The sequence below is a fragment of the Clarias gariepinus genome, chromosome 6 (genome assembly GCF_024256425.1).
Source record: "Clarias gariepinus isolate MV-2021 ecotype Netherlands chromosome 6, CGAR_prim_01v2, whole genome shotgun sequence".
NCBI classification, from domain to species: Eukaryota; Metazoa; Chordata; class Actinopteri; order Siluriformes; family Clariidae; genus Clarias; species Clarias gariepinus.
The window spans coordinates 21,359,708-21,386,231 of record NC_071105.1 but is presented as its reverse complement, the minus strand read 5'-3'; the positions used below and the strand labels follow the sequence as shown (position 1 = coordinate 21,386,231).

The following is a 26,524-nucleotide window of genomic DNA, read 5'->3' as shown; positions in this document are numbered from 1 at the left end:
TAAATAACGTCCCTTTTGCCACCTGGAAGTGGGTAGGTCCATGGCAGGCATACGGCATGTGTGTCAGATGCAAAAGATTTATAGCACAAACAAAAGAACTGGTTTTGCTGTTCTAGTATTTAAACATGGGGTGGTATGTGTTTGTTCATGAACACTCTGTTTAACTTCAAAACAGCAGTCATAGGCCTGCTTTGCATAGCACTTTCATGTGAACTTTATTTGCACTGTACATATACAGTTTACAGAGTACACAATGCATAGACAAGAGGATTTATTTCAAAACCTGCTACAAGATCCTCAAGGATATAAATCTTTAATTTTTCATTAATCCAAACAATATCCCTTGATGCATTGTATCCATATATTTGTAGGTTACAACAGCTTTTACGAAAAAAGAAAGAAAGAAAAAAGTATTTTACAATCTGACAATGCATAAATGGACATTTTATATTTGAAATAATTGTCCAGTGCAACATGATGTAATTGCAATATTAAAAGGGAAAAATCTAATTAGTAATAATTAGAGATGTTAAAGCATAATTAATCTAAATTCATGACATTAGAACATTAAAAGTTTAAGTAATTTTGTGGAACTTTTTGTGGAATTTTTCTTCTACATAATACTGTCACAGGCTTTTTTTTGTATATCATATGGTATACTTCTGTGATTACTTATGCTAAGCATTATAACTCATTTATTTAGACTCTTTATAGTTCAGGGATTATCGGACCTATGACAGTTTGGCTTTTCTTAAAAACTGAAATGTACAGTATGCTGTGGGAGCAGCTAGTAAGCATTGCGTAAGCACTGGTAATAATTAAGAAGTCTGAGCTGTTATCTAATGACTTTTATCTTCTTGTCACCAAACTAACAAAATAACTAGATTAAATGGGGCAAAGCTTGTCATCTCATCTGTAAGATTTAAGTATGAGTAGATATGGACAGAAGAAACAACAAAGACCTTCAAATGAGCACTGAAAACTTCATTCAACAGTATATAAGCAGTTGTCAAAGTACTAAGGGGGAAAAATGAATTCTAAGTGCTTTTTACACAATATTCAAAAGTGGCCCTCCATTAGTGCCAAAATACTTTGTTTTCAACATCCTACAATAAAAGTATCAATGTCTTTTTATGTTAGCATAGTGATAATAATAATAATAATATATGTTTGTCATCGCTTATGTAAACATTTACGAGGTCATGCAAACGTTAAACATTTTTTAGCACAGTACAGATTATGGTCAGTGACTTAAACCTGAGATCCCTGCTCAACATCAAGGCCTCTCAATAAACCACTAATGCAAACAACTTCATGGTACCTTACTTTGACACACATTGAGGTGTCTGTCTTTCATTCTTACAAAACGACTGTGTCAGGGAGCAATTATGATCTCTTGTGCTATATCTTCATAAGGTAATATCTTATCCAGTATGTAAATTGTATTCTCCTAGTTCACACATGCTGGTGATGTGTGAGTGTGTAAGCTACTACAGGGATCTCAGCTTGAGCCCTTTACAAAAGGACATCCATTCTGATGATTTTCTTTGACTTTGGAATAAAGGCTGCTTTCACCCTAGCCATTTTTACACGTAGCACTGGGTGAAGCACCTTTGTCGATAATATGAAAAGAAACGCTGACTCACATGACATGCACAGTGTAACCATAACCACACTACTATCAGGTCCTAGTTAGTACAAGTTAACTAGCCAATTATTAATTATGACAATAGGGGTTATATATTTTTAAAAATGGTTGAAACTAAGGTGTGGCAAATGAGGCAGCTTGCCTGTGCTTTGGTTGAGTGACAGTACTTGTGCAAATAGACAGAATTTAACAACTATGCAGGGACCGGTCTGTTAAAGTAAATACAAATAAATGTTGCACTACAGTATAAAAATATTGACATTGCATTGAAAATGTCAGATTTATTATACACTATAGTGTATATTCAAAAATGTAGTGTAGTCAAGCTGTCTAAGGTGCTAGATTAAGGTTCCAATCTCTTCAAGGATGTGAGTTTGCATTTCACTGAAGGGATGAAGTATGCCGCCCCTAATTCCTCCCCCCAACCACACACACACACACACACATATACACCTTGAGAGAGTGCTGCCAATCTGCTCTATAGGCTTCCAGGTACAGATGGCTGTAGCATTACCCAGGATTTGACCTCATGATCTTCAGATGATAGAGTGAACGTGTTTCCATTGTGAGTTTCCGTTCCCCCTGAGTGATGAATATTCTTTTTCCCCCTCTATGCTTTCTCCATGTTTCTTCCCACTTTCCCCCATGAGCTGCACATTGATTGTTCAGAAGATGAAAAGTGCTTGACGTCACTCTGCATTTTTCTGTAAAGTGTTTGTTTTTGTTGTTGTTTTTTGGAAGCACTTTGCTGTAATAGAAAAAAGCAGTGGCATCACTTTCTGCTCTTGGTGATTATTTAGGAAAAATGCCTAGTGTGAAAGCAGCCCATGGAAAACCTAGTCCCATGTACGTATAAGGGAGCTCTAGCTTAAAGCTGTGAACCACCAGCTTGTGAACAGTGCACAAACCATTCAGCAAGAAAATACACCATGGATTAAGGCAGGGGATTGTAAATGATTGTGAAAGATTAATATTATGTGGCAGCAGAATTCCATAATCTCTTCTTTCAGTGCCAAAATAAACAAAGCAGACTAGAATATTTTATTGATTCATAAATATTATTAATAATACGAAATCATCGTAAACTACTTTTTGAGAATAATTTTTCCCCGGTCTCAATACATCACAATTAGGAATTTCTTTGGTTGGGATACAAAACATAAAACATACAAAACCAAAGGTGGGTGTCAAACAAAACAAGAGTTGAAGACACGCTCAGGTTGTCATGTTCATTCCTCATAAACCACTCTTGGTGTCTTCCTCATTGCACTAGCTCCCTCTGGTGGACACTTGTAATTAAGCTCTGTGTTCAGTACCAGACTGGTGGTGATAAGTCATACATGTATGTGCGTAATGGGATTCGCTGCCCTTCCCTAGGTTCTGCACTCTAGTAGGTTTGTCTCAGACTCTGCTAGTTGGTCTACAGCAGTATGCACAGCTTCTTACACTGTCCTGATCAGCACTGTTCCGTCGCTCATCAATATCCAGAGAACCTAGTCAGAGATGATAGTGTACAATCAAATACAATAGCTATACAAGTTTGATTTTGCACTTTTTTTTCAATCGTGCTTTCAGATAAAGCAAAAATTCTAGTTCTTCATTTGCAATGATTACTATGTGTGTAATTTCTGTGTATGACCATTTTAATGGAAAATGTGGGATTTATTAACAAGGAACTTTACTTTAGCACAGTTTTACCAATGATCAAAGCAAAGTGGGAAATAATGAAATTTAGATGAAATCCACTATAGACTTTCTATTTGGCATAATTATTGTTTATTAAAAACACAGTCATATTTGGTATTGTAATTTGCAGATGTTTCGTAGTGTAAGCTCTGATTATTTTGTTAGCAGACAGACATATTGACTCTTAAATTACTACTAATAAATTTCTGGCATCGGTTGGAGGGAGAAACAAGTTCAATGGTGCTTGTGTCTGAATTTGTACCCACTGAGTCAGTTAGGTCCTAATTGTTTTTCACTGGAGCTAGATAGGCAAACAAGAAGAAAATACTGATAATTGTATACTCATACTAAGTGAATTAATAAAAAAAAAAAAGAAGACTTAACATTGATAAAATTGCTCAAATTAATCAGTGAATTAAAATGAGAAACAGAAAACTACTGTAAACCACTGTAGGCCAATGTGTCAGGGCTTAATGAAAGGTTGAGAGGTTTACAAGGAGAAAAGCAAGGAAAAAGCCAATCTTTAAAGTAAAATGCCTTATGCATGGCACCAAGACTTTTTAAATATTCTTTACACAACAAAATGCACAGTGAATATACAGTATATTGCTGCAATGTTCTTTCTTTCTTTATTGATCCGTCAATTAATTGATTGCATATGTTGGTTTGGGAGGAAGGTTAATGTATGTTGTGATGGGGAGATAGGTCCAGTACTTACTATTACATTCCTGGACCCAATATTTTTAAAATAATCTGCCCCTTATTTGTTTACAGTGTTACTATTAGGTATAGCTGACCACACCTCTTGTTTAAGCTGTTGGACAAATCATAAGCTATCTCACCATTCTCCTCATCTTCACTGTCCAAATCTTCTTCTGGTTGGCACTCTTTTGCAGGCAGGAGCAGATGTCTGTGGCAGGGGCTGGTGGTGGTGATTTGACTAGAGCCTTCCAGGCTGGCGCCCAGCTGTAACCTCCTCATGTGCCTCACCATGACTGTTGCATTGAAGGCTTGCTGAAAACACACAGGCAGAAGATAAAGGATCACAAGTGACCACCTACACCAGATATGCTGGTAACCTTTTAATATTAGGAGTTTTAAAGCTAGACATACAGTACTTCAATAAAATTTTATAACCTTTGCATTATTGGTTCAGCCACGATTTTTTTAAAGCTTTTACTGTATTTTCTACAAATATACAATGTTCAAAAATGTAACACTAAATGTTTAGATGTCGACAAAGAAATACTAAAATACTGAATACTAAGACTGAGACTAAGACCTATATGCTGGATCCAAGGATGTATTAATTATTCTACTTACTTATTGTACATGCATTAAATTTGACAGGTGCCTAATTCAAAACACTTTACAAGTGAAATAGTTAGCTTGTTTGCTATCCTCTCTGAAACACTGAGTTAACCATTTGCTATGATAGATGAAGTAAACTAAAATTAAAAGGTCCAGTTTAAGTCTGTCTTGTAGTGAACTAAAATTAAAGCATTCTGTTTAATCTGTCAACCGGAAATATTTTATGTAGAAAAACGCATTAACGGGCTCCAACAGTTACCTTTAATCCTTAACCACTGTACATTTGAAATATGTTTTGTTCACATTATCATTTCCGTAAGCTTTACAGACTTTGCAATAGAGCTTGAGGTGCTTTGTTTTGTTTTTTTCTCTCACTGCCATCTGCTTCTACACAAAAATTTTATCCAATCCCACCCACTCAAACAGTTATTTTTGATCTTAAAAAAAAAAAAATGTTATAAGGTGTTATAAGGCTAAACAAATTAGTGATTTAATTCACAAGGAATTTGACCAGGATAAAGCAGTTACTAAATATGAACGAATGAATAAATGAATGAATGAATGAATGTGCAATCTTCTATTTCTATGTTAATGAATATAGACTGTCCAAAACACGTGTTCATAAATACACCAAAAAATAAATAAATAAAAAAATTAACACAAAATATTGAATAAAAATAAATACAATTTAACCTGCGCTTTACCTTTAAAAAAAAGTACAAATAAATAAAGACAGATAAGTGTTTCCATTTGTGTGCACAGGCGCTGTTTAAAAAAAAAAGAAATCTCTCTAATGACACTCGATTGAGCGACACACTAACGGAATCACTGCTGTAAAGTAAAAATAAAACAAATTAACCTGCACTTTACTTTTGAAAAGAATCCAAGACTTCCAAGAAAACCAAGACTTTTTTCAAGTCAAAATTTATTTAAAAAATCTTTGCTCGTCTTTGCGGAACACTAGCAAACCGTGTTACTCGCAAACTATTATTAATATCTATTTCAGTCCAGTGGCATACCTTGTTGGATCCTCCTCCAGACCTGTGCCACTTTTTTAATGACGCCTACCAAATGTTATTGTCCATCTAAAAAAGTTGAAGCTAACATTTTGATTGAATGAATTTTTCTAAAGTATTATTAGCTGTAATGTTGATATTGCGATACTAAAATTACATATATTACTGTTTCCCACAAAGTTACTTCATGATCTGTGGCAGCCCTGTGGCAGCCTATGTTACCTACAGTATATGCACTTATAACTGAAAGCCAAGAAGAAATTCATGTAAAATGAACACCCTATAGGTAAAGCCTTACCTTCCATTTACTCTTGGCAAAGTTCTTTTTAATCTGAGCGCTGACGGACTCTTGGATGTTCTTGTCGAGTGCAGTGTCTCCTGAGATCCTTCAAAAAACAGAGGAGGAGAAGCAAAGGCTGATTAATATATTCAAAATATTGTTTAACATTCTGAGATACTTTTATAACCACTGTAAAATGTGAAAGGGTTTGGAGTCCTACCATGGGTGCTGTAAGGCTTGGTCACAAGTATATCTTAGCACTGGATCTTTTTCCATTAGATGACATATAAAATCTTTAGCTGGAAGACGTAATGTAAATACCAAATAAAATCCTTAGTGTCAAGATGGAGACATTGCACACTGGCATAGAAATTGACATACTGTACACTGCAGTATGTACAGTACACTAGTACAGCACATTGTTTGAATTAATTGAAGAAAATAAGATAAAACTGGTAATCACCTGAGTCTGATATATCATCCCAGTATGGAGAATCAAACTCATATTCCGCCTTCAGGATTTGCTCAAACAGCTTGGCATCATTTTCATCATAAAATGGTGGATATCCACATAACCTGCAAAATTACTTGTGTGGTAAGGAGCATACCTTTGCAATCGCTACTTTTTACAATGCAAAGGAATCATTATTCTAAAATAAATATTATTTAAATATCAATAGCTTACACATGCTTGCAGCAGCTTGACAAAGTATTCAAACAACTTCACTTATTAGTCCATTTATTTTTTATTAATCTCATTTATAAAATAATTCAATGTATTTTTTTTTTATTATTTAAACTACATACAATAACCTGTGATGACAACATGAAAGGTTTTTAAATTTCTTTGCATATATATATATATAATTTTTTTCCATAGCTTTTTTATTAAAATTTATATCTCTCATTTAGATAAATATTTAGCTTAAAGAAGACATCATTGCCATTAATTAATCATCTTCAGATTTCTTCACTGTGGATTTCTTCTACTTCTAGTTCATGTGCTTTGGCTGTGCCACATGCAGATATTCAGACAATTGTCCTGAAGCCATTCCTGTGCTGTCTCAACTGTATGCTTCAGGTCATTTTCATGTTTAAAACTGTCACCACACCACTGAGAAGCCCCCTATAGCATGCGGATCTCACCACCACAATTCTTCACTATATGATGATGAGCTGTATCTTTTTTTTTGGGGGGGGGGGCATGATCCTGTCACCAATTTATTAGAATTTAATTGATAATCAATGTTATTTATTTTACCTAAATGTGGTTATGGTTATGGCTGATCGGTACATGCCTGTTCAAATATTGTAATAAACTGAAATTGTTAATTTGCCATAAGTAGCCTGGTTAAAAATTTGATTAAGGCTAAAAAAGTTACTTTAATCTATTTACAGTAAAAAATATTAAACTAATAAACTAAGTCCAAATACTTTCAGAAACCACTGTACATAATATTTACTGGACAAAAAAATATAAGCAGTAATGTGCATTTTACGGGGTCCTGCAGCCGTAATCGTGTTCACACATACATTTTTTTTATGATTTTGGTCAGTTCTTACGTCATTGGCATCTGGCAGTCAATACACAAATCTAGTTCTTTTCACATTTAGCTTATCTTGTGTGTTAAAAGACAAATACGTAGCCTAAAAATAACAACAACAAAAAAAATGATAATTTTTGAAGCTTTTAAGAAACGACCTGATGTACAGTATGCAGTATAGATCCTGCCTAAAACAGCGGTAGCACTGAGTCTGCCCTTTGAAATGCATGCAGTAGGTTAATAAGAGTTTTATAGTGATGTTGTACCTGAATCAGAGTCTATCATTTTTGCTCGCTCATTCACTTCCTGAATAGTTGTATATGTTCGTTGTAATAAAGTAATATTATAAATTCTTATGCAAATTGTTAAGTATAATCCTGCCGGTGCCCTGGTACATTTAACTCCATATTATGCACACATAAAGAATTAAATACACTTACAAAATGTAAGAAATTACCCCTATGGACCAGCAATCTACTGCTTTGCTGTAGGGTTTCTGAGCCAGAACCTCAGGAGCTGATAAAGGCAGATAGGAAGAGAAAAAATGTTAAGTGCCCAAATGCCCTGCTGATGTCAATATACACTCTATAATCATTTTCACTTCAGAAGAGTAGCAGCAAAGAGCTGTGGGCAAAGAGAGCACTCCTGCAGCACTAAAAGCCTCACTCAAATCCCCTTGATTATTGAGTGTTCAGCAAAATTCTGAATAAAGCTGAGAAAGACAGAGAGCGCTTTGTCATACCCACATATCCAGGGGTTCCACAGGCAGTTGACATCACTGTTCCAGAGTCCTCAATTTTTGAGAGTCCAAAGTCACTGATCATGATGTTCGAGTCTTCATCCATGCTATAATACAGAAGGTTCTCCGGCTGCACCACATCAAAGGAAGAAAACAAAAAGTAATACTTTTAAAATATTTTTATTTCCTAAAAATTTTATTTTAAGCCACCTTGTGCAAGAGGCAATGCCTGTCATATCAAGTCAAAGACAGTACTGTATGTCAGAGACATTACAGTATGTCTGAATGGACCATGTTCAAATCCTCAGACATACTGTAGTTATTACAGTATGTTGTTGTTGTTACCAAAAGGCTATTGCTACATAGAAGTACTCCCAGGACCCTGGACTCCACTAATAAATGGCATCAAATTGAAGTAGGAGTCAAGCTCATGAAGAGCTCTTCTGGTTCAGTTGCTAGGTGTAGGAGAGCCCAAAAGGCTGCACCAAATGCTGTTGCAGAAATTGAAGTTCAGGCATAGAAGGATGTTTTTTCATTTTTCATTTGGTGTTTTAAGAGTCAAAGATATGACCCCACACCCACTCTGCTAAGCAAGTATGGGAAAGTGTTGACATCTGTTGATGATAATACTTAGCAATGGAAGGATAACTTTAAGAAACCTGGTAGACACGTCTTCCTTTCCTTTGAGATGGTAGTACCTGGAATTTCTGGTGTTCATCAGGCCAGCTCATCTCTGTGACTGCTGTTACTATAGTGGTTTGCCACCTTTATAGTAGTATGGCAGCAAATGATAGATTTATGATGTTACCATGCTTTTTTACTGTTATATGGAAATGTGGGGCAGTGTTTTACTGGTAAAAGGACTAGAAAAAATGGGCCAGAACCCTTTATTTGTGTCCACAGAATAGTAAATTCACAGGGCACAGTGGTTCCATATTAGATCTTGGTGCTTGGTAACTTGTCATATTAACCATTAAAAGGCAGGGATACATAAAATGATATAATTTCGATTTCACATTTAATGGCTGTTTGCTAGTCATCATTACAATTTGAATAACTGGCAAATTGCATACACTGAGTGAGCACACAGTGTCTTTGTTGAGGGCCAACATTTGAAGATTCCATGCCGTGGCATTACAGTTAGAGATATTCAGACCTGAGTGTACTTGTAGATTAGACTGTGCCAGTGCCTTGTTTTAGAGAGGGCTCTCAGGCACTTGTGTGCTTCGGGGAGGACCATAAACGGACCTCTACTGTCTGAAGACAGGTTGCACACACTTACTGGAATACACAACAAAGCGATTCCATTTTTTTTAAGTTAGTGAAGTTTCACTGGCAACCATTTATAAAGCGTTGACATGAAATTTACAAAGCACTATGCTCTACAGGCTCAAAACGTTCTGTTGTGAGTCAAATTTGTGTGGGTCCACTTCCTTGAGTTACTTCACACACTCAGAAAGAGTATCAGACCTTGAGTAATTCTACTCCTTAGTAGAAAGCATCAGTCATCTTTTGAGTGATTGCATTCTCCACAGAGTACAGTAATGGGACTTTGAGCTTGCCTCATTCTCAACTGAAATCTGAACCAGCAGCTGAATCTTACCTTGAACTGAATGGAGTAGCCATATTTTGAGTGATTCTTGTTCTCAGTACAGTACATCATTGATTTATTTTCATCTACAATAAAGTACACTACAGTGCTAATAGAGTGAGCGAGTCTCCTCATTAGCAGAGAGTAGCCCTTCAGTGGATAAGGATCAGATAATGCTTGAGTGACTATCCTATCAATATTGTTTTTCCTTGAGTGAAATTCTCAAAATGGGACAATATCAAAGCTTTAATTGTCTCTTATTTCCCATTACCACTGTCTGAAGAATTCACTGTGCAGGGAATAAATCAGGAAATGTTATGAACACTGTGTGATGACTGATATGCACTATGCAATAGTTACAGGAGAAAACCACACCACATCAATCAGAAAGGTAAGGAAGCATGACACTAGATTACATATGGAGCAAATAAATGGAACCGTGCTGGACCTTCCGGGTCATTGGAATTAGTGTGAATGATCAGACGACAAGCACACAGGAAAACACTAGTAGTTTCAGGAGGAATTCCTTGGTAGCTTTCTAATTACTTAACATATCTATGGTTACATATGAAACCTATCTTATCATCCTACTGAGGGGCTTCATTATTTCAGTTGAAATAACATGACAACCTTACCTTTAGATCTCTGTGGACAATGCCTACATCATGTAGATATTTTACTGCATCTAAGATCTGATGAATGAGTTTACTGGCATCTCTCTCTGTGTAGAAACCCTTCTCAACAATTCTGTCAAACAGTTCTCCACCAGATACTCTACGAACACACAGATACACAAAAAACACAGAGAAATGGGTAATAGTTTCTAATAATTGCAGAACAATCAAGATTTAAAAATAATTAAAACTCACAACTGCATGACCAGATACAGATGTGTCTGACTTTCAAATATGTCCTCCAGTGAAACAATGTTCTTATGTTTTATCCTGCAACAGACAGACAGGTACAGTAGATAAGATTGTTTTACTGATTGCCATATCTGACAATGTAGAATGATTTTATGTAGGAAAAACACTGAATCCCCCCCAAAAAACTAAAATAAAAAAACTTTAGATAGGTTTTCACAGACTGGGTGACATTTTGTTCCATTCCTCAATGGCCCGCACTTTATTTCATAGTCTTAACATTGCAGCCGTGTCCAATTGCCTATATTGGCTTGTATCTCATTCCCTAATGGGTTTACTCATTTTACCTTATTTCTCTCTCGCTCTCTTTCACTTTCTCTCTCTCTCTTTTTCTCTCTCTCTCTGTCTTTAATTATTTCTCACAGCAATAAATACTTTCTGAATTTTACTCAACTCTCATGCCACTGCTGCAGCTAACTTAATGCAACAATCTAATTGACTCTAACTGCTATCTTTCTCCCTCTCTCCATTTTGCCTGAGCCCCTTTACTCATTTTCTCCTCTCCTTCACTGAAGTGCTGAGGGAAACCCTCAATACCATCTCAACCCCAGTGTGTTCTGTTTCCCCAGCAACAGAGATACTATAAATAGGCATGTCTCCAATACTCCTGACATTTCTGGTGCATGCTTCCTCCAGTTCTACAAGGCAACACCACAGTGTTTACCCCTGACATGTGCTCACAGCAGCTTTCCTCTCTAGAGTCAAGCTTACTGACCTTCAATGAGACAGTGTGAATGAGGAGCCATATTAATTGAGACAAAAGCATTAAATGTTAAACTATTATTTTTATTTGTGGCTGGTAACCACAATCAAGAACTTGCTTTACCATTTGCCTTCCTTGCAACTACTGCATCTTCACAGACATTATGTACTGTATATCTCAGATTGCCTCTCCAGTCTATTATGCTGGACAACTTTGTTTTAGGCGGCACGGTGGTGTAGTGGTTAGCACTGTCGCCTTGCACCTCCAGGGTCCGGGTGCGATTCCTGGCCAGGCTCGATTTCCGTCTCTGTGTGCGTGGAGTTTGCATGTTCTCCCTGTGCTTGGTGGGTTTCATCCAGGTACTCCGGTTTCCTCCCACAGTCCAAAGATATGCAGGTTAGAATAATTGGTGTTCCCAAATTACCCATAGTCTGTAAATGAGTGTGTCAGTGTGTGTATGTATGTGCCCTATGGTGGATTGGCACCCTGTCCAGGGTGTACCCTGCCTCGTGCCCTAAGCCTCCTGGGATAGGCTCCAGGTCCCTGCGACACTGAATACAGGATAAAGCGGTATAGAAGATGAGAGAGAGAGAGAGATCTTTGCTTTAAAAATGTCCTACGTAATAAATAATAGTTTATATCGAGAAATAACCTGTTTTATCGATTGATGAAATAGCCACATAGGATTTTATTTAGTAATATATTTTATATCACTCCATTTATCACCTGTGCAGCACAACTATCTCATTCTCGATACTGTTCTCTTTGCCCTCCAGCGCCTTCTTGGGGATGCACTTGACAGCAACAAGGCGCTGAGTGCTCTTCTCCTCAGCTAGCACCACCTCAGAGAACGCCCCTCTGTAAAAGAAGCCAAAGAAAAGAGGAAGGAAACAGCTTATGTGAGACTAGTTCTGCTGTTATGACTGAGCTTGGTTTGCATAATAGTGTTTCATGTGAGGACTGTGTTACAGGATGGCAGAGATACACAGAGCTGTTTATATCAGTATAAAAGTATATGCTATTTGTATTTTTAAAAAAAAATGCCAGTGAAAGGAGGAGAAAGCTCGTTTCCAGTTAACAGTGTGAAATAAACAAGTGTTTAAGTGGTAAATTGTTCTCAGTTAGATGCTGCATGTTATCTCAGTTTTACATAAAAGCTGTAGGTGACAACATAATTTTAATAACTTTTCTGCTCATGTAATGAAAAGCCTATGGTTTTATTATAATATTGTCTTTGTTACAAAAGTAGGACAGAATAAATATAAATAACCATGTCATGTGTATTATACAACCACTTTGAAAGTGTATCTATTCTATACAGTCATGACTTTGATTTTTTTTTCTTTTCACTGAAATATTCCCTTAGCAACAGACACACAGCCGAACACAAAGACAAGCAGAGAAAGAGTACGGAAGTGTGTGTGTGTGTGTGCGTGTGTGTGTGTGTGAATGAAAACAGCTTTTTAGATTATGGTGGACAGACTTACAGGATTAAAACACGAGAAGCATCATCATTACCCTCTGTTTTTTTATGTAATAAACCTTTTTTTTAACCACCTTGTTCCTCATTTTTGTTGGGACTTATGATGACAAGACAAGCTTACAACCATCAAAGTCTATAAAGGAAGATCAAGCAATGTTGCATGTTTGAGGCACTGCTCTGTGACCTGATTAAGGTTTCATTAAAGACACAAACTCTTAATCACAAATCAGTCAACATTAATACAAACCGTAACTCTAACAAATTAATAAGGTTGCATATTGTATAATCATATACTATTGGCCATATATAGTTTGTTTGATCTTAACTTGATTCATTAGCGTAACTAATTACTTACTCACTTACTCATTGTCTATACCACTTAATCCTGGATAAAGGGTCATGGGGGGGCCTGGAGCCTATCCTAGGAGATGGGGTACACCCTGGATAGGGTTCCAATCCATAGCATGGCACACACATGCACACATTCGCACACTCATTCACACACTTTGAGAATTTTGCACTGTGGGAGGAAACCCTGAGGAAACCCACCAAGCACGGGAAGAACATGCAAACTCCATGTACACAGAGATGAGAATCAAACCTGGCCGGGAACCAAACCCAGAAGTTGCAAGGCGACAGTGCTAACCACTAAGCTACCGTGCTGCGAAAAAATGGCGAAAAGAGTCAAGCAGAGATATTATGAGCCGATAAATAAATAACCAATCTCAGCTCACAACATGACAACAGTATGGTTTTAATAAATGTGTAAATTCGGAGAGTCTTTCGCATCAGTGGTTAACTCATAAGTAATTAACATTAGAGTTAATGTTATCTTGTTGTCCTTTGCTGCAGCAAGTTATTTTATTTGTCAAATAAATTTAAAACTACAGAAAATAAAAAAATATTTTTTTATGTGGAGTGATTAAGTAAATAGTATACCTAAAAACTACACAATATAACAAAATATTTGACAAAGATATGACTATTTTACTTTAGTCATCGTACTATTTTACATTTAATATGAACAGAAGCATTACAAGTGATATCTTTGTATTGGATGTTATATTTCATTTTAACTGGAACCATTAAATTGTGCCTCCTTAAAAAATTGGATATGTGGTGCCTCTGCATATGACCTTATATCTATATTTAACTGGCATAGTGGGGGCATCTCTCATTTAAAGGAATAAAAATTTTAGAATGTCGTATGTCGTAGAAGGTCATTTAAAGATACAGTATAATGTGTGTGTGTGTGTGTGTGTGTGTGTGTGTGTGTCAGAGAGAGAGAGAGAGGGAGAGAGAGAGTATAGCTATACATTGTATCTCACAAAAAAAATGGATATTATGGAGACCTGGGTGATGGGAACTGAGATTTCTTATAGTTAATTAGATATCCTTACTTTAAGGACAAGGACCAGGTTCAATGGTCATATATTTTGCTATGAGGTATAAAATCCAAGAAAATTTGTAGAGGCTTTGGTGTGTATATAAGATTTACCCTTGAAATGTCACTGGGGTACTATTCTCCCCATGGCAACTCCCCGACCATCCACACACATTAGAACAGATGGAGCTGCTCAAAAAAGAGAACTACAGAACTAGCAGGATCTGCACAGACTGACCTATTAACATATGATGAATTTGCAAATAAGACAGTGGTCATTCATCAGTTTAATACTAAAGGCGGATGGAGCAATCAATCACTATGAATTAATCATTTATACTCATCTCTGCGTTCACCTATACTAACTTCCGTCTTGTTTTGTTATTTTTTGTGATTCCTTGAATGTGTATTCTCACCTCACCTATTGTTCCTGGTACACGCTGTGGATTCACTATGACATTAAATAGGACAATGCAGTTACTAGAGATGTGCGTATGAAGAATAAATGAGTAACTTATAAGTACCCTAAAGTATTCTTTATTATTACTTTTTTTAGTTCATTAATATTCAGTAATAAATTAATTCAATTACAATATCACAGTATTTATCATAAATAGAAAAGAGCCACCAGAACTGACACAATTTTTTACTTATACTGTCAAATTTAAATGCATATTTTATTCCATATGAGATGCAGTGAAATGCTGACAAGACTGTAAATGGCCAGAAAAAAAATAATTAGAGTGTAAATTAAGTTAAATTAAACCCACACTAAAATAAAATTAGATGACAATAAAATTGTCAATAAAGTAAGATTTACACTTAAAAACAAGGTGCAAATTCAAGTTTAAACATACAAAATAGGAATAAAATGTAAAGATAGGAAAAACATTTTATTTAAGAAAAAAATATATAAAAATAGAACTACGGTATATAGAAATGCATAATAATTAAGCAATATCATACGAGAGGGATGTTGTGTGAGAGATCAGCATGGGTGTGATGCGTGTGAACGTCCCAGAGCAGTTGTTGTCTATCATCACCACACTGTAAACCCTAACGCTCAAAGTAATTTAACACATTGAGTACTGTTAACTTAAATAATTACAATTAGTTCAAATTAATAGACGAGTATTTAGAACGTTTTGGTATTCATAAGTTTGTAGAAATTACACTTTTCAAGTTAGCTGAACAAATTTGATATTTTAAGTATCTGTAAGTATTTAAGTAACAGTAACTGTCACCTTAAATTTCCACCAACTTAAAATCTTTCAGACTAGCGATTTTGTGTCTGACGTCATCAGGGCAATAGGGCACTGGTGGCTCAGTGGTAGGTGCTTCGTCTGCCATGTGAAAGATCCGGGTTCGATTTCCAACAATTGGATGAAGTGCTTGTCTCAAGCCCAGATAAAATGGCAGGGGTGTGTCAGGAAGGGCATCTGGCGTAAAACCTGTGCCAAGCTTGTGTGCGGACCGGGGTTGTCTGCTGTAGCGACCCATTGCCCGGAGCAGCCAAAAGACCAACAACTATTTATTTGAGTTGCAACAACTAAAAAAAATAGATACAACAAACTCAAAAACTCATAGTTCAGTTTACTAAAAACTGGAAACCTCATTACTTAAAAAACAGTGCACAGTGGAATGACTCTTGTCCAATTAGATTATTTGGTCAGAACTAACTGTTGTACAATATACAATAATGTGTGTAAGGATGAGTGGCAGTTAGGATTGTCCTGATATAAAGTGCAGAGTGTTTGTGTCTATAAATTGTTTCCTGTGCAAAACATAAAAAAAAAATTGCAACAACAAGAGAGCAGTGCAAACTGCGTAAGTAACAATAAGCCTTCTTCACTACAGTGTTGATGTGGCAGGAATCTGACAGGTTTTGCGTCACGTGAACACAGGGGAATCAGAAGTCGTTCACTCTCTCCATTGGGCTCTCATTGATGATGGCTGGCAGCTCCTCCTGCTTTGTGCTAAAGTCCACTATCAACTCCTTTGACTTGCTGACATCCCCATCTCCCACATGTAGGCGTTCTTATTGTCGTTAGCGATTAGGCCCACCACAACAGTGATAATTGTGTTGGAGTCGGTAGTGGCGGAGTGAGTGGCAGTCGTGTACAGTGAGTAGAGCAGAGAGCTCAGGACACAATCCTTAGGGGCTACAGTGCTTAGGTTGAGGGAGGAGAGGGTAAGGGAGGCTGAGACATGCCCAATCGTACTGCTTGTGGTCTGCCATTCTGAAAGCTGGTGATCCACTGACACAGACATGGACTGTCCCAGGCCTACAGCATTGTGGTGTGAAGTGTCGAGGGAATTTTAGCAGTAAATGCTAAACTATAGTCAATAAAAAAGTTTTAATGCAATTCCACTTCATAATATCCACATGACTTGTAGTAATGTATGACCATGACCGTATGTAGAAGATGTTATATGGTATCTTTGGTAAATAGATTCAGATTGATCAAAGCACTTCATCAAAACCGACGTGACGGCTGGCAGGCAGACAGGTTATGGTTTCAAAAATGGTAATGGACTGTTTAAAGCATATGGGGATTCCCAAATGTGACAAATAGAGGTTACATTTCTAAAGGACTCTAAGAACATGACCTGAGATGCCACCTGGTTCTCCTGCCTTCGTGGTGTTCACCCTACTAAAGGCTGTCCTCATGTCCTCATGGCGTTCTTCATCTTTCTGCTGTCATTAGCACTACTAGCACTGTTGCTAAATGCCAATTAATAATGTAACAACTTAACTTTTTCAAGAAAGAAAGAAAACCCTTTCTTTCTTTTGCACTGCATCACTTTTCTAAATGGTTAAGATACATACAGTATAATGAATATCTTCCTCTTGGAAAAATATGGCAGACTGTTTTGGGAGCTAAATTCCACAGTGGGGCCTTGCAGACAGTCATCGGTCATCACCTAGTCCCCTAAAAAACAAACTTTGGTCTCTACAGTTACCTTTAGAGCCCTGGGAAAGATCTCCTATTCTGTCACCAGGGCAAACAGTCCTCTATGACCCAATCATGATCTTGTTCCATAAACAAACCAAGTCCTCTGACTAGTCCGGCACAAAAGCAAAACAATGACGTTAAAGGCATGTCCAAAATCAAAAAGCTTTGTGAGATCCCTAAGCTAAATGGCCTACACATTTTTCCTAAAATATCCTGAATTTAAGAACTAGCCCTGCTATTTAAGTGCCTCGTATGGACTTTTATTGAGACTAAAGCAATATTTGAAGAATGTGTAGAAGACCGGACCTATCAATCTACCGCAAGTCTTTTTCCTTCAACTCAGTAAGGAGTTATTTTTACAGTAAAACAAACTGTAAAAAAAAAAAGAAAGAAAAAAAGATTTGCTTAAATAAATCCTTCAATAAAGTCTTCACTTTATTAATCAGTTTATAGTTTATTAATCATCTTTTAAAAAGAAGAAGCTGTCTGATGAGTGATTTCCTCTGAAATAAGCTCGATTGGGATTCTGAGAAAATCCATGACATTGTGTGAGTCTCTAAATAGAAACATAGAGCAAGGTGCTCCCGCAGAGATTACGCTGTAGTTAAGGCACCACCAATATGTGAAGCTAAAAGTTCAGATCTAATTTAAAGGGTTTCTAGTTATAAACAGCTGGTCTGATAAAGGTACTAAACACTTTGGGCAAAAATTATATTAAACCAAACAATTTGCCCAAACAAACTTCATGACTTAAAGAATTTAATTCGAGGCACAAGTAATCCATTTAAAGCCACACATTCACCCATTATACTGTATATATGTTTTTATACATGGTTATATGGCTTTTTATAGGGCTTGGAGACTATCCCAGGAGGCTTAGGGCACAAGGCAGGGTACATCGTGGACAGGCTGCCAATCCATTACAGGGCACACACACACACAAGCTCACTTACACATTTTGGGAACGCCAATTAGCCCAATCTACATGTCTTTGGACTGTACCCGAAGGAAACTCATCAAGCATGGAGAGAAAATATGCAAACTCAATGTACACAGACTTGAGGTGGTAATAGAACACACACTGAAATGCATAAATAATGTCACACTATTTAAGAATGCCAAGTGTATAAACCACTGATTGAACTATGGTTAAACAGCATCTTTTCATGAAAGCAGGGTTTATCACCTGGTTTATTTAGGGCATGGCTTTTAGGCATTTAGTCGTTTCAGTGCCAAAGAGCAGAAAACAATCTTCCACAACTCCTTTTCCACAAGATTGCTAAATGAGGTTGAAATGTTTTTTAGTGGTAACTAATAGCTTTTTTCAAACAGTAACATGGATCTCAGGGTACAAGGCAAAGGACACACTGAATGTGGCACATTTTTCATTCTTTAACTTGATCAATTCTGCCATTTGCTATATGTAATTACTTATTAGCCATTCAGCCTGTTTACTTAAAGATATTGGATTCCTTAAAGAGTGCAAGATTATTCATGCTCGTTCAGAAAAAAAGAAATAAACATTTAGTTATAGAACACAACAAGTAAAAAATAAAATGGAATGTGAGGTCTCTTTACCCGAATTTGTGCTCAAATGAGGAAAAAAAGGATAACGAGTACTCACATCACATTTTTTTTCATTGTTTCTGGAAGAAAAAAAATGGTTTTAATTTTGAATTTAAAATTAAAACGAATGAATGAATGATATCAATTCATCATTAATTATTTAAGGTTTCTGAGATATTGTGCTAAAAACAAGTAATTTATATTTTGTTGCAGGTATCTGACACTTTTGGTAATGGTGATGATGATGTCAGAAATTTGAAAAGAATAATACAAGTGGGTGAAACGGACTATAGTCGGTATGTGTTAATTGTGGGAGAATCTTGGAATAATGTCTCAAGATTCCAATATGCGGAATCATACTCTTTTCCCTCACTTAAAACTGAAGTGTGAAGACAAGAGCACTGTGCTGGTGTTCTTATTCAATTGTTCTAACTCTGTTCTCATGCTAAAGGTAATTACAATCCACAAAACATTGTAATGATAAGAATACCTGTTATTAATAACTTTTTCTGTTATAAACAGTTTACAATGTCAGGACAAAGTGTGTTTTTTTATGTCTTTGTTATGTATGTTGATAAATTGTGCCATGCTAACACTGATGATGGTTAAACTAGCAACCAAGTGCCTCGTGGTTCACTGTAATATCTGAGTATGTATTACATTGTCATTTGCAACTGAGCTAGTTTTTGTTTCCCCATGTGTGTAAATGCAGTATGCTTTATTTGTTTATTCTGGTACTTTTAAGACATGTATTTATGTGCAAATTAAAATTAATTGTATAAAATGTTAAAAGAAATTTGTAGAATTCATGGTTATGACTGTGTGTTTTAATATTTCATGTTGTGCACAGGATGAAAAATATAATTTAAATGATTTGCAGATGGTTAAAAAAAATGTTATCTGAAACTGAAGGGTTGCATGCAATGTGTTTTTTGTTTTCATTTATTATTTCCCTTACTTCCCTTACTATTTCCTTCTGTTGCAGGTTATACCACACATACGTGTTCCTAAACAATCAGTCTCTCTCTGTCTTTGCACTGCTGCTGATCCATTTCATTGTAGTCCAGCTATTTGTTGTATTATTGCACAACATACCACACCATCGATCCTGTTCATTCACCTTTTAAAAGTGCAAACATGATGACTACTCATAGCTATCACTATAATTAATTGTTCACTGAACAATGCTTCCAATAGCAGTGAGTGATTATAGATTGTCTTTATACAGAAAAGATGGACAGACCTGGTGAATGTCTATGTTCTGTATTTGTATTAAATACATCGAAACCCAGCTAATAATTATTAGGTCTGTGGTACCTGTTTATCTATTCATAACTTGCATGTGTGTGTAGATTTTTGTCTATTACTTGTTTTGAACAAATTCTAATATTTATATGAATGTTTTGCAAAGAAAATAGGTCTAGAGTGTCTTCATGTAAGCAGTAATTTCATTATTTATTCATTTTCTGTCGTGATCTTATCCTAGAAACTAGATATGAGGCAGAAATACTGTACACCCTGTACATACAATCAGGTCAGGCCACAACGTATACTCATTGATACCTCGGCCAAATACTTGCACTTCTCTTTTTACTTTGACGTGTCCATCACTCTAGAATAGGGTAAATCTAGACTTATTGGCCTACATGACCTTTTTCCAATGCTCTAAAGTCTAATATTTATGCTCCCTATCATAAATTGTATTTCTTTTTTCTCCTCTCGCTATCAAATGATTTTCTTAAGGCAATGCAGCTATTGGGTCGCAATTTTGTGAGTTCCCATTGCATTGTTTATGCAGTTATTTAACATAGCTGTGATTTTTTGCATTGGTTTTTATTTCTTTTATGAGGCAACTTTACCAAGAATTTCATTGATCTCAATTATTTTTTACTGATCACATTTCCTATATTTGTATTTCATATATTCATTGAGGTATAGAAACATTCCTAAGTTAAAATGGTCTGCAGTCATCATCCATCATGTGTTTTCAGACTATGTGAGTAGCCTGACTATACTGTATGTAAGTTATGTGTCTGTGTTATTTTGGGTATGTGTGGATGTGTGGTTGTATCTTCATAGCATAGACTAGTCCAAGCCATAGCCATAAGACAACACTGTAACTCTACACTGCTAGACACTGGGTAATTTGTAAAAAAAAGTATATATATATATATATATATATATATATATATAGAGAGAGAGAGAGAGAGAGAGAGAGAGAGAGAGCGAGAGAGAGAGAAAACAGCAAGTACATGGATGCATGCTCAGAAACACACACATACTGTATACAATTACATTGGCTTTTGTCCAGTCTCATATGTCCTCATGCAGACACTAACACTGTGTAAGGATGCAGACTGAAAGTGACAAAAAATGGGTACTCGCCCACAGACACAGCAGTATAAATATAGCCACAATGGCTGAGGGCCGGTGCAGTATTCAGGAGATTTGTAAGTATTCGTCTCATCATCTGTAAAGCATCAAAATGCTGAGAGCAAGCTTCAGCTTCTCTAATCATAATACGCAAAATGCCAGCATGATGCCGCAGTACAGATAGTAGGATTCTTACCATTTGAAATATTACAAAACCAATACAGATCCTTATAAAACCAGAAACCTCTGTTTAGACCTTTCTATGCACCGCTGCATTATCTGGCCATGCATGAAATTCGTGTAAGCATGGTTCACTGATTGAACCATAAAAGCATCACATCCTTAATCCTAATCTGTCACATAGTGATTTTAATCCTGACTCTCAACACAACTGCAACCTTCATGGGGCTGAAGACTTGAAACTGACTCACTTTAAAAGAATATATAACAAAAGGGGTGACTTTGTATTTTTTATTAAATTATGATCTATACAATTTTTTTCTCACTCATAAACATTTACATAATTTTCTTTTAATTGCAGCTGCTTTGAGACAATTCTTAAAAGCGCTATATAAAAAAAAAACTGAATTGAATTTAATTGAAATTAACTGAAAGTAAATTGATTTATTTTATGAAACACTCACGTTCCCAGGACTTCTTTGAAGTCATAATTTTCCTTAATATCAGTTGTCTTCTTTTTCCATCCTTTTCCTTCTTCTAAGGGCATTGTATGGTTAAGCTGGTGCTCCACTGAGAAGCTGAATAGAGGATTTAGGATAGCCCAGTGGATCAAAGAGCAAAACAGGAGTGAGAATGGGAGAGTAAAAAGGTAGGAGTCAGTAACACTAGGACATCTCATCAACATTCCATGTCAATATACATGATTATATAAATTAAAGGATATGGATAGCATTCAGGATTGAGTACCATTTATGTTATGAGTTCTTTGATCTGAGTTGTTTGAAATGCTTAATCTTTTTTTTTTTGCGGTGAGTTTTAACTGTGATGAGTTATATTTTAAGGACTTAATTACACTTTCACTAATTCCCTGGAATAAAGTAGACTTTATTTTATCAAGGTAATTAAAATCAATGCTGTCTTGCTTTTCTAAGGCATTGAATTTATTTCATGAATTTCATTGGTTTTATTTGATGGGTTCAGGTTCAGCACATAAGAAAAGCACTAATTAATCAAAGGAGCCAAACAGCTCTCAAAGCTCACTCTGAGTGGAAGGATGACTGTGGATATGAAATACTCTAATATGTATTAAATGACCATGTGTAACTGATACTTGATCCATGATGGTTTAATGCAGTGATTAAAGAGATTTCGATCTCTGTAAAGCTATGGGAGGCTTTGTAGGCTTGCACACATTTTAGGTATGTTGAGCAAGTGTGTTATACTGTATCTGTAAGATATTCATTTTGTACATCCATGTTCCATCTCCACAGTTTTATACTTGATGTTTTGCACCATTTGCAGCATACATTTATAGTGGCTGGGGTTGATACTCTAATATTGCACTTATTCTTTCATGTCACTCACAAGTGCTGTTCACTCAGAATACAGAGATTTTACTTAAAAGTCCACTGCATTGAGATTTTTCAACATTATTTCGCATTTTAGAGATCATTATGTTAATGCTTGACCAAACTCCTACATCTTTAGACATCAATGATGCCAGACTGTGTAGCTGTACCTTGGAAAATACTGTACGTCCTTGGTGTAAAAAAAAAAAATATATAATAATAATACGTCCTTAGTGTAGATTAGCCAGCAATTCTTTGTAAACGTTTTAACAAATACCATAGTTTTCGTTAGTCCTAGCTTATTTATTAGCCTTGTAACCTTGTAAGACGCGAGTTTTAACGGAGGCGCGCAGGGATTCATAAAGCATAAAGCCGTGAACTCGCGCGATGGCAATAGACCTCACTGTGCTTACAATTCTTACATTTCGTGAGCCTCTGCAGACACTCTAAAGACTCAAACACCGGGGGAAAAAAACACAATAAAGAAAGAGGAAAACTAGCTCCTAGCGCAGTGTGTAACGCGCACTCCTTCATATGTCTCAAATGTCCAGTAAGGATTAAAGGGTTGGCGAGAATGCAGTAAGAATTTACATCTAACACCAGATAATGTATGAAACAATGACTGAACAGATGCATTGGGGACAGTAGCATGAGGCAGTTTGGTCGAGACGGCATGTTTAATCTTTGTCTGATATCAAAGAACATCATAAAATCCATATAGGATCAAATCTCTGCACACACAAAACAATGATGAAACCCAATCGAAGATGTGGCCAATGCACCAAATCCCTCTCCCACCTCATTAAGCGCAACTCTCTTGATGACTGGACACACATTTCTGCGTGCAATGCGCAACTATTTTTTCATAAGTATTTATTTATTTATTTATTTATTTATTTTTTTTAACTCACGACCAATGCATTCAGGTGCCTCAGTGTAGTAATGCAGCCTATGTGAGGAACCTTAATTGTTTAGGTTCCCTGCGTATATTATGAATCCAAGGATGACCAAAGCAGGACAAAAGGATTCCTATTCAAATTTAAGTACTTCATCTGCTCGTCTTCTGAGAGGAAGGTATGTGTGTGTGTGTGATGAAGAGCCTACCTGTTCGCCTGCTCTTGGAGCTGCAGTCTTTAGCACTGATGTCGCGCTCGCGCTGCTCAGCCAGACCTGCTCTGACGTCACACGCGCTGCTGCGGGGATCCTGGACTCAGCAAGTTCCTCTTCTCTGTCCGCACTTTTCAACATCAGACCAGCAGGGGGATGAGAGGAGGGGGTGGGGGGCAGGGGTGCAACATCTGGAATAATGCGCACCCAAGTCTTGGACATACCTAGGGACACTCTTGGATGTTTTATAAAACTTTTATTATACACACAGTAGACAGCAACCCAAAGCACGTTGAATGCAAACACAATGCAAAAACGTATATTTGTAATTACTGATTCATTAATTAACGCCTGCCTGCATGCATTACATACGTTATATGGCCGAAATGTGAATAGCACAGCAAGTCAATCCGCATCCAGCCCAGCCTCAAATTTGCAATAATACAATGTAATAAATGTTTGCTTCCTATCTTAAAATAAAAACATGTAATACTCATTAATAAAATTTTAGTTCTACTAGTCTATTCTAATCTACTTGGAGATCGTGGCTCAAGATAAAGGCTAAACGTAATAGTTTCCCGTTGCCATGGCAACGTTGACGGAAAAGCAAGACGGCACATTACGTCCCCTATGCAGTGAGGAAGTCACGATCCAAATGTATGCAAAGAGAAGGTTAGTGTCCCTGACTAGTGAATACAACTTGTTTGTGAATTTTTGTTTTGACAGCTAACTGAAGTCAGACTGTGCCATTTCTGTGTATTTATTCCTGAAATATGACCGACCCCTTTAGAGCATAATGTAACTTGGACTTCAAAATAATTTTGGGTTGAAAGTGTCTTTTTCTGTTGTCCTTTGAGGTCAGTTTGTTTAATCTGTTTATTCAGGCATAAAAGTTACACTATGCTTATTTAGTTTGTTTAGGCATGAAAATCAGTCAAATTAATATCTCTTGTAGATTTTTTCCATACCCCTTGAACTTTTTTTTGCAAAATAACACGGATTATAATAATATAAGATTAGATGGATTGCTTCTGTGATCAACAATTTTTAAGTCTTGCCAAAGATTGGATTTAAGTCTGAACTTTGGATTTAAGTCTGAACTTTGTCTGGACTTTTCTAATACATGAATGTGCTGCTGTAAGGTGAACAACCACCCAGTATCAAGTCTTTTGTAGAATCTAACAGGTTTTTTTTCTTAAGATTGCCCTGTATTTCCCCTGTCCCTGCTAAAAAAAAAAACATCAGATGCGATATGTTGCACAGTGTTAGTTTTCCAACGCACAGAGTGTTTTGCATTTAGGCCAAAAAGTAAAAAAAAAAAAGAATTTAGTTTCGTGGCTGTGTCCCCCACATGGCTTTCACAAACTGCAAACTGGATTTTTTTTTACTTTCTTACAACAATGGCTTACTTCTTCCCATTGTTCCATAAAGGCCAGATTTGAGGAGTGCACCACTAATAGTTGTCCTGTGGACTTATTTTCCCACCTGACGTATGGATCACTGTAGCGCCCCCAGAGTTACCACGGGCCTTCTGGCTGCTTCTCTGCTTCCTGTCAGTTTACTGTAGGTGGACAACCATGTCTTCTTGGTAGGTTTGCAGTTGTGACATACTTTTTCTGTCTTCGGGTAATGGATTGAACAGTGCTCCATGAGATGTTTAAAGCTTGGGATATGTTTTTTAACATAACCCTGCTTTAAACTTCTGTACAACTTTATCCCTGACATGTCTGGTGTGTTCCTTGGGCTTCATGAAGATATTTTTTTGCTAATGTTCTCTCACAACCTCTGAGGGCTTCACAGAACAGTATACATATAGTGAGATTAAATTACAGTGGGGGCAGTGGTTGGGGGCAGTGGTGGCTCAGTGTGTTAAGGCTCTTAGTCACGGATTGGAAGATCGGCGGTTCAAGCCCCAGCTCCGCCAGGTTGCCACCGCTTAGCCCTTGGGTAATACCCTTAACCCGGTCTGCTCTAGGGGCGCCATAAAATGGCACTCTAAATAAAGGCTGAACTCAACCTAAACACAGGTGGACTCTATTTACTAACAAGGTGACTTCTGAGGGTAATTGGTTACACTTGATTTTAGTTAGAGGCATCTATAAAACAGAAATTTTATTTGGCTGATGGATGTCACAGGCGTTCCTCCCGGACTGTGAAACATCTACAGCATACAACAGGCAGAAGTCAAACCAGAGATGTACATGGGTGGAGCAACAGGTAAACCTCTATTGGTTTAGAAATTAAGAGCCTCACTTTCCTATGTTCCCATGACCAACTTTACCAACTTTTAACATGTTACTGAACAGTTTTATACCTGAGCCTCCAATAATGAAAGTGGAATTCATATTAACACCTCTCCCATTATACTTAACGTCCAGTCTCCAAATGCTCAATATGTCTGCAGATCAATCCCTGCTACTGTATCTGTTATCACCCAAATGAGGTTAGATTCCCTGTTGAGTCTGGCTCCTTTCAAGGTTTCTTCCTATTGCCATCGCAGGGAGTTTTTCTTTGCTCATCAGAGACAATCTAGTCATTTTGATTTGTACTTATTTCCTCACACTTTTCATACTTATTTCCATAATTTGTGGATTCTCTAAATCTGCTTTGTAACAAAAACAATTGTCAAAATCTGTATATACATTTTGGGATAAAATATATTTATTCCAAAATGAAATTGTATA

The 26,524-nt window shown here is 36.6% G+C and overlaps 1 protein-coding gene across 1 annotated transcript; it reads right to left on the bottom strand.

Annotated features, from left to right (window-relative positions):
- Nucleotides 1–220: 220 nt before the first annotated feature.
- Nucleotides 221–23,921, bottom strand: camk1a (calcium/calmodulin-dependent protein kinase Ia). Its single transcript, XM_053499686.1, has 12 exons — nucleotides 23,838–23,921; nucleotides 21,849–21,962; nucleotides 12,168–12,299; nucleotides 10,685–10,759; nucleotides 10,451–10,589; nucleotides 8,228–8,354; nucleotides 7,926–8,001; nucleotides 6,405–6,517; nucleotides 6,162–6,240; nucleotides 5,960–6,047; nucleotides 4,177–4,348; nucleotides 221–3,141 (listed from the first exon to the last, which is right to left on the bottom strand). Exons 2-12 carry the CDS (start codon nucleotides 21,929–21,931, stop codon nucleotides 3,050–3,052), a joined length of 1,176 nt encoding a protein of 391 aa, XP_053355661.1. The 5' UTR covers nucleotides 21,932–21,962; nucleotides 23,838–23,921; the 3' UTR covers nucleotides 221–3,049.
- Between the last annotated feature and the right edge of the window lie 2,603 nt (nucleotides 23,922–26,524).

What these genes read in the sequence shown, in the direction of transcription:
- camk1a (XM_053499686.1), bottom strand. Translation starts at nt 21,931, where the DNA reads ATGCCCTTAGAAGAAGGAAAAGGATGGAAAAAGAAGACAACTGATATT. An exon ending in TGGAACCCCTGGATATGTGG is followed by an intron (nt 8,002 to 8,227) that starts GTATGACAAAGC and finishes TGCCTTTATCAG; the next exon opens with CTCCTGAGGTTCTGGCTCAG. An exon ending in GGATGATATATCAGACTCAG is followed by an intron (nt 6,241 to 6,404) that starts GTGATTACCAGT and finishes TACGTCTTCCAG; the next exon opens with CTAAAGATTTTATATGTCAT.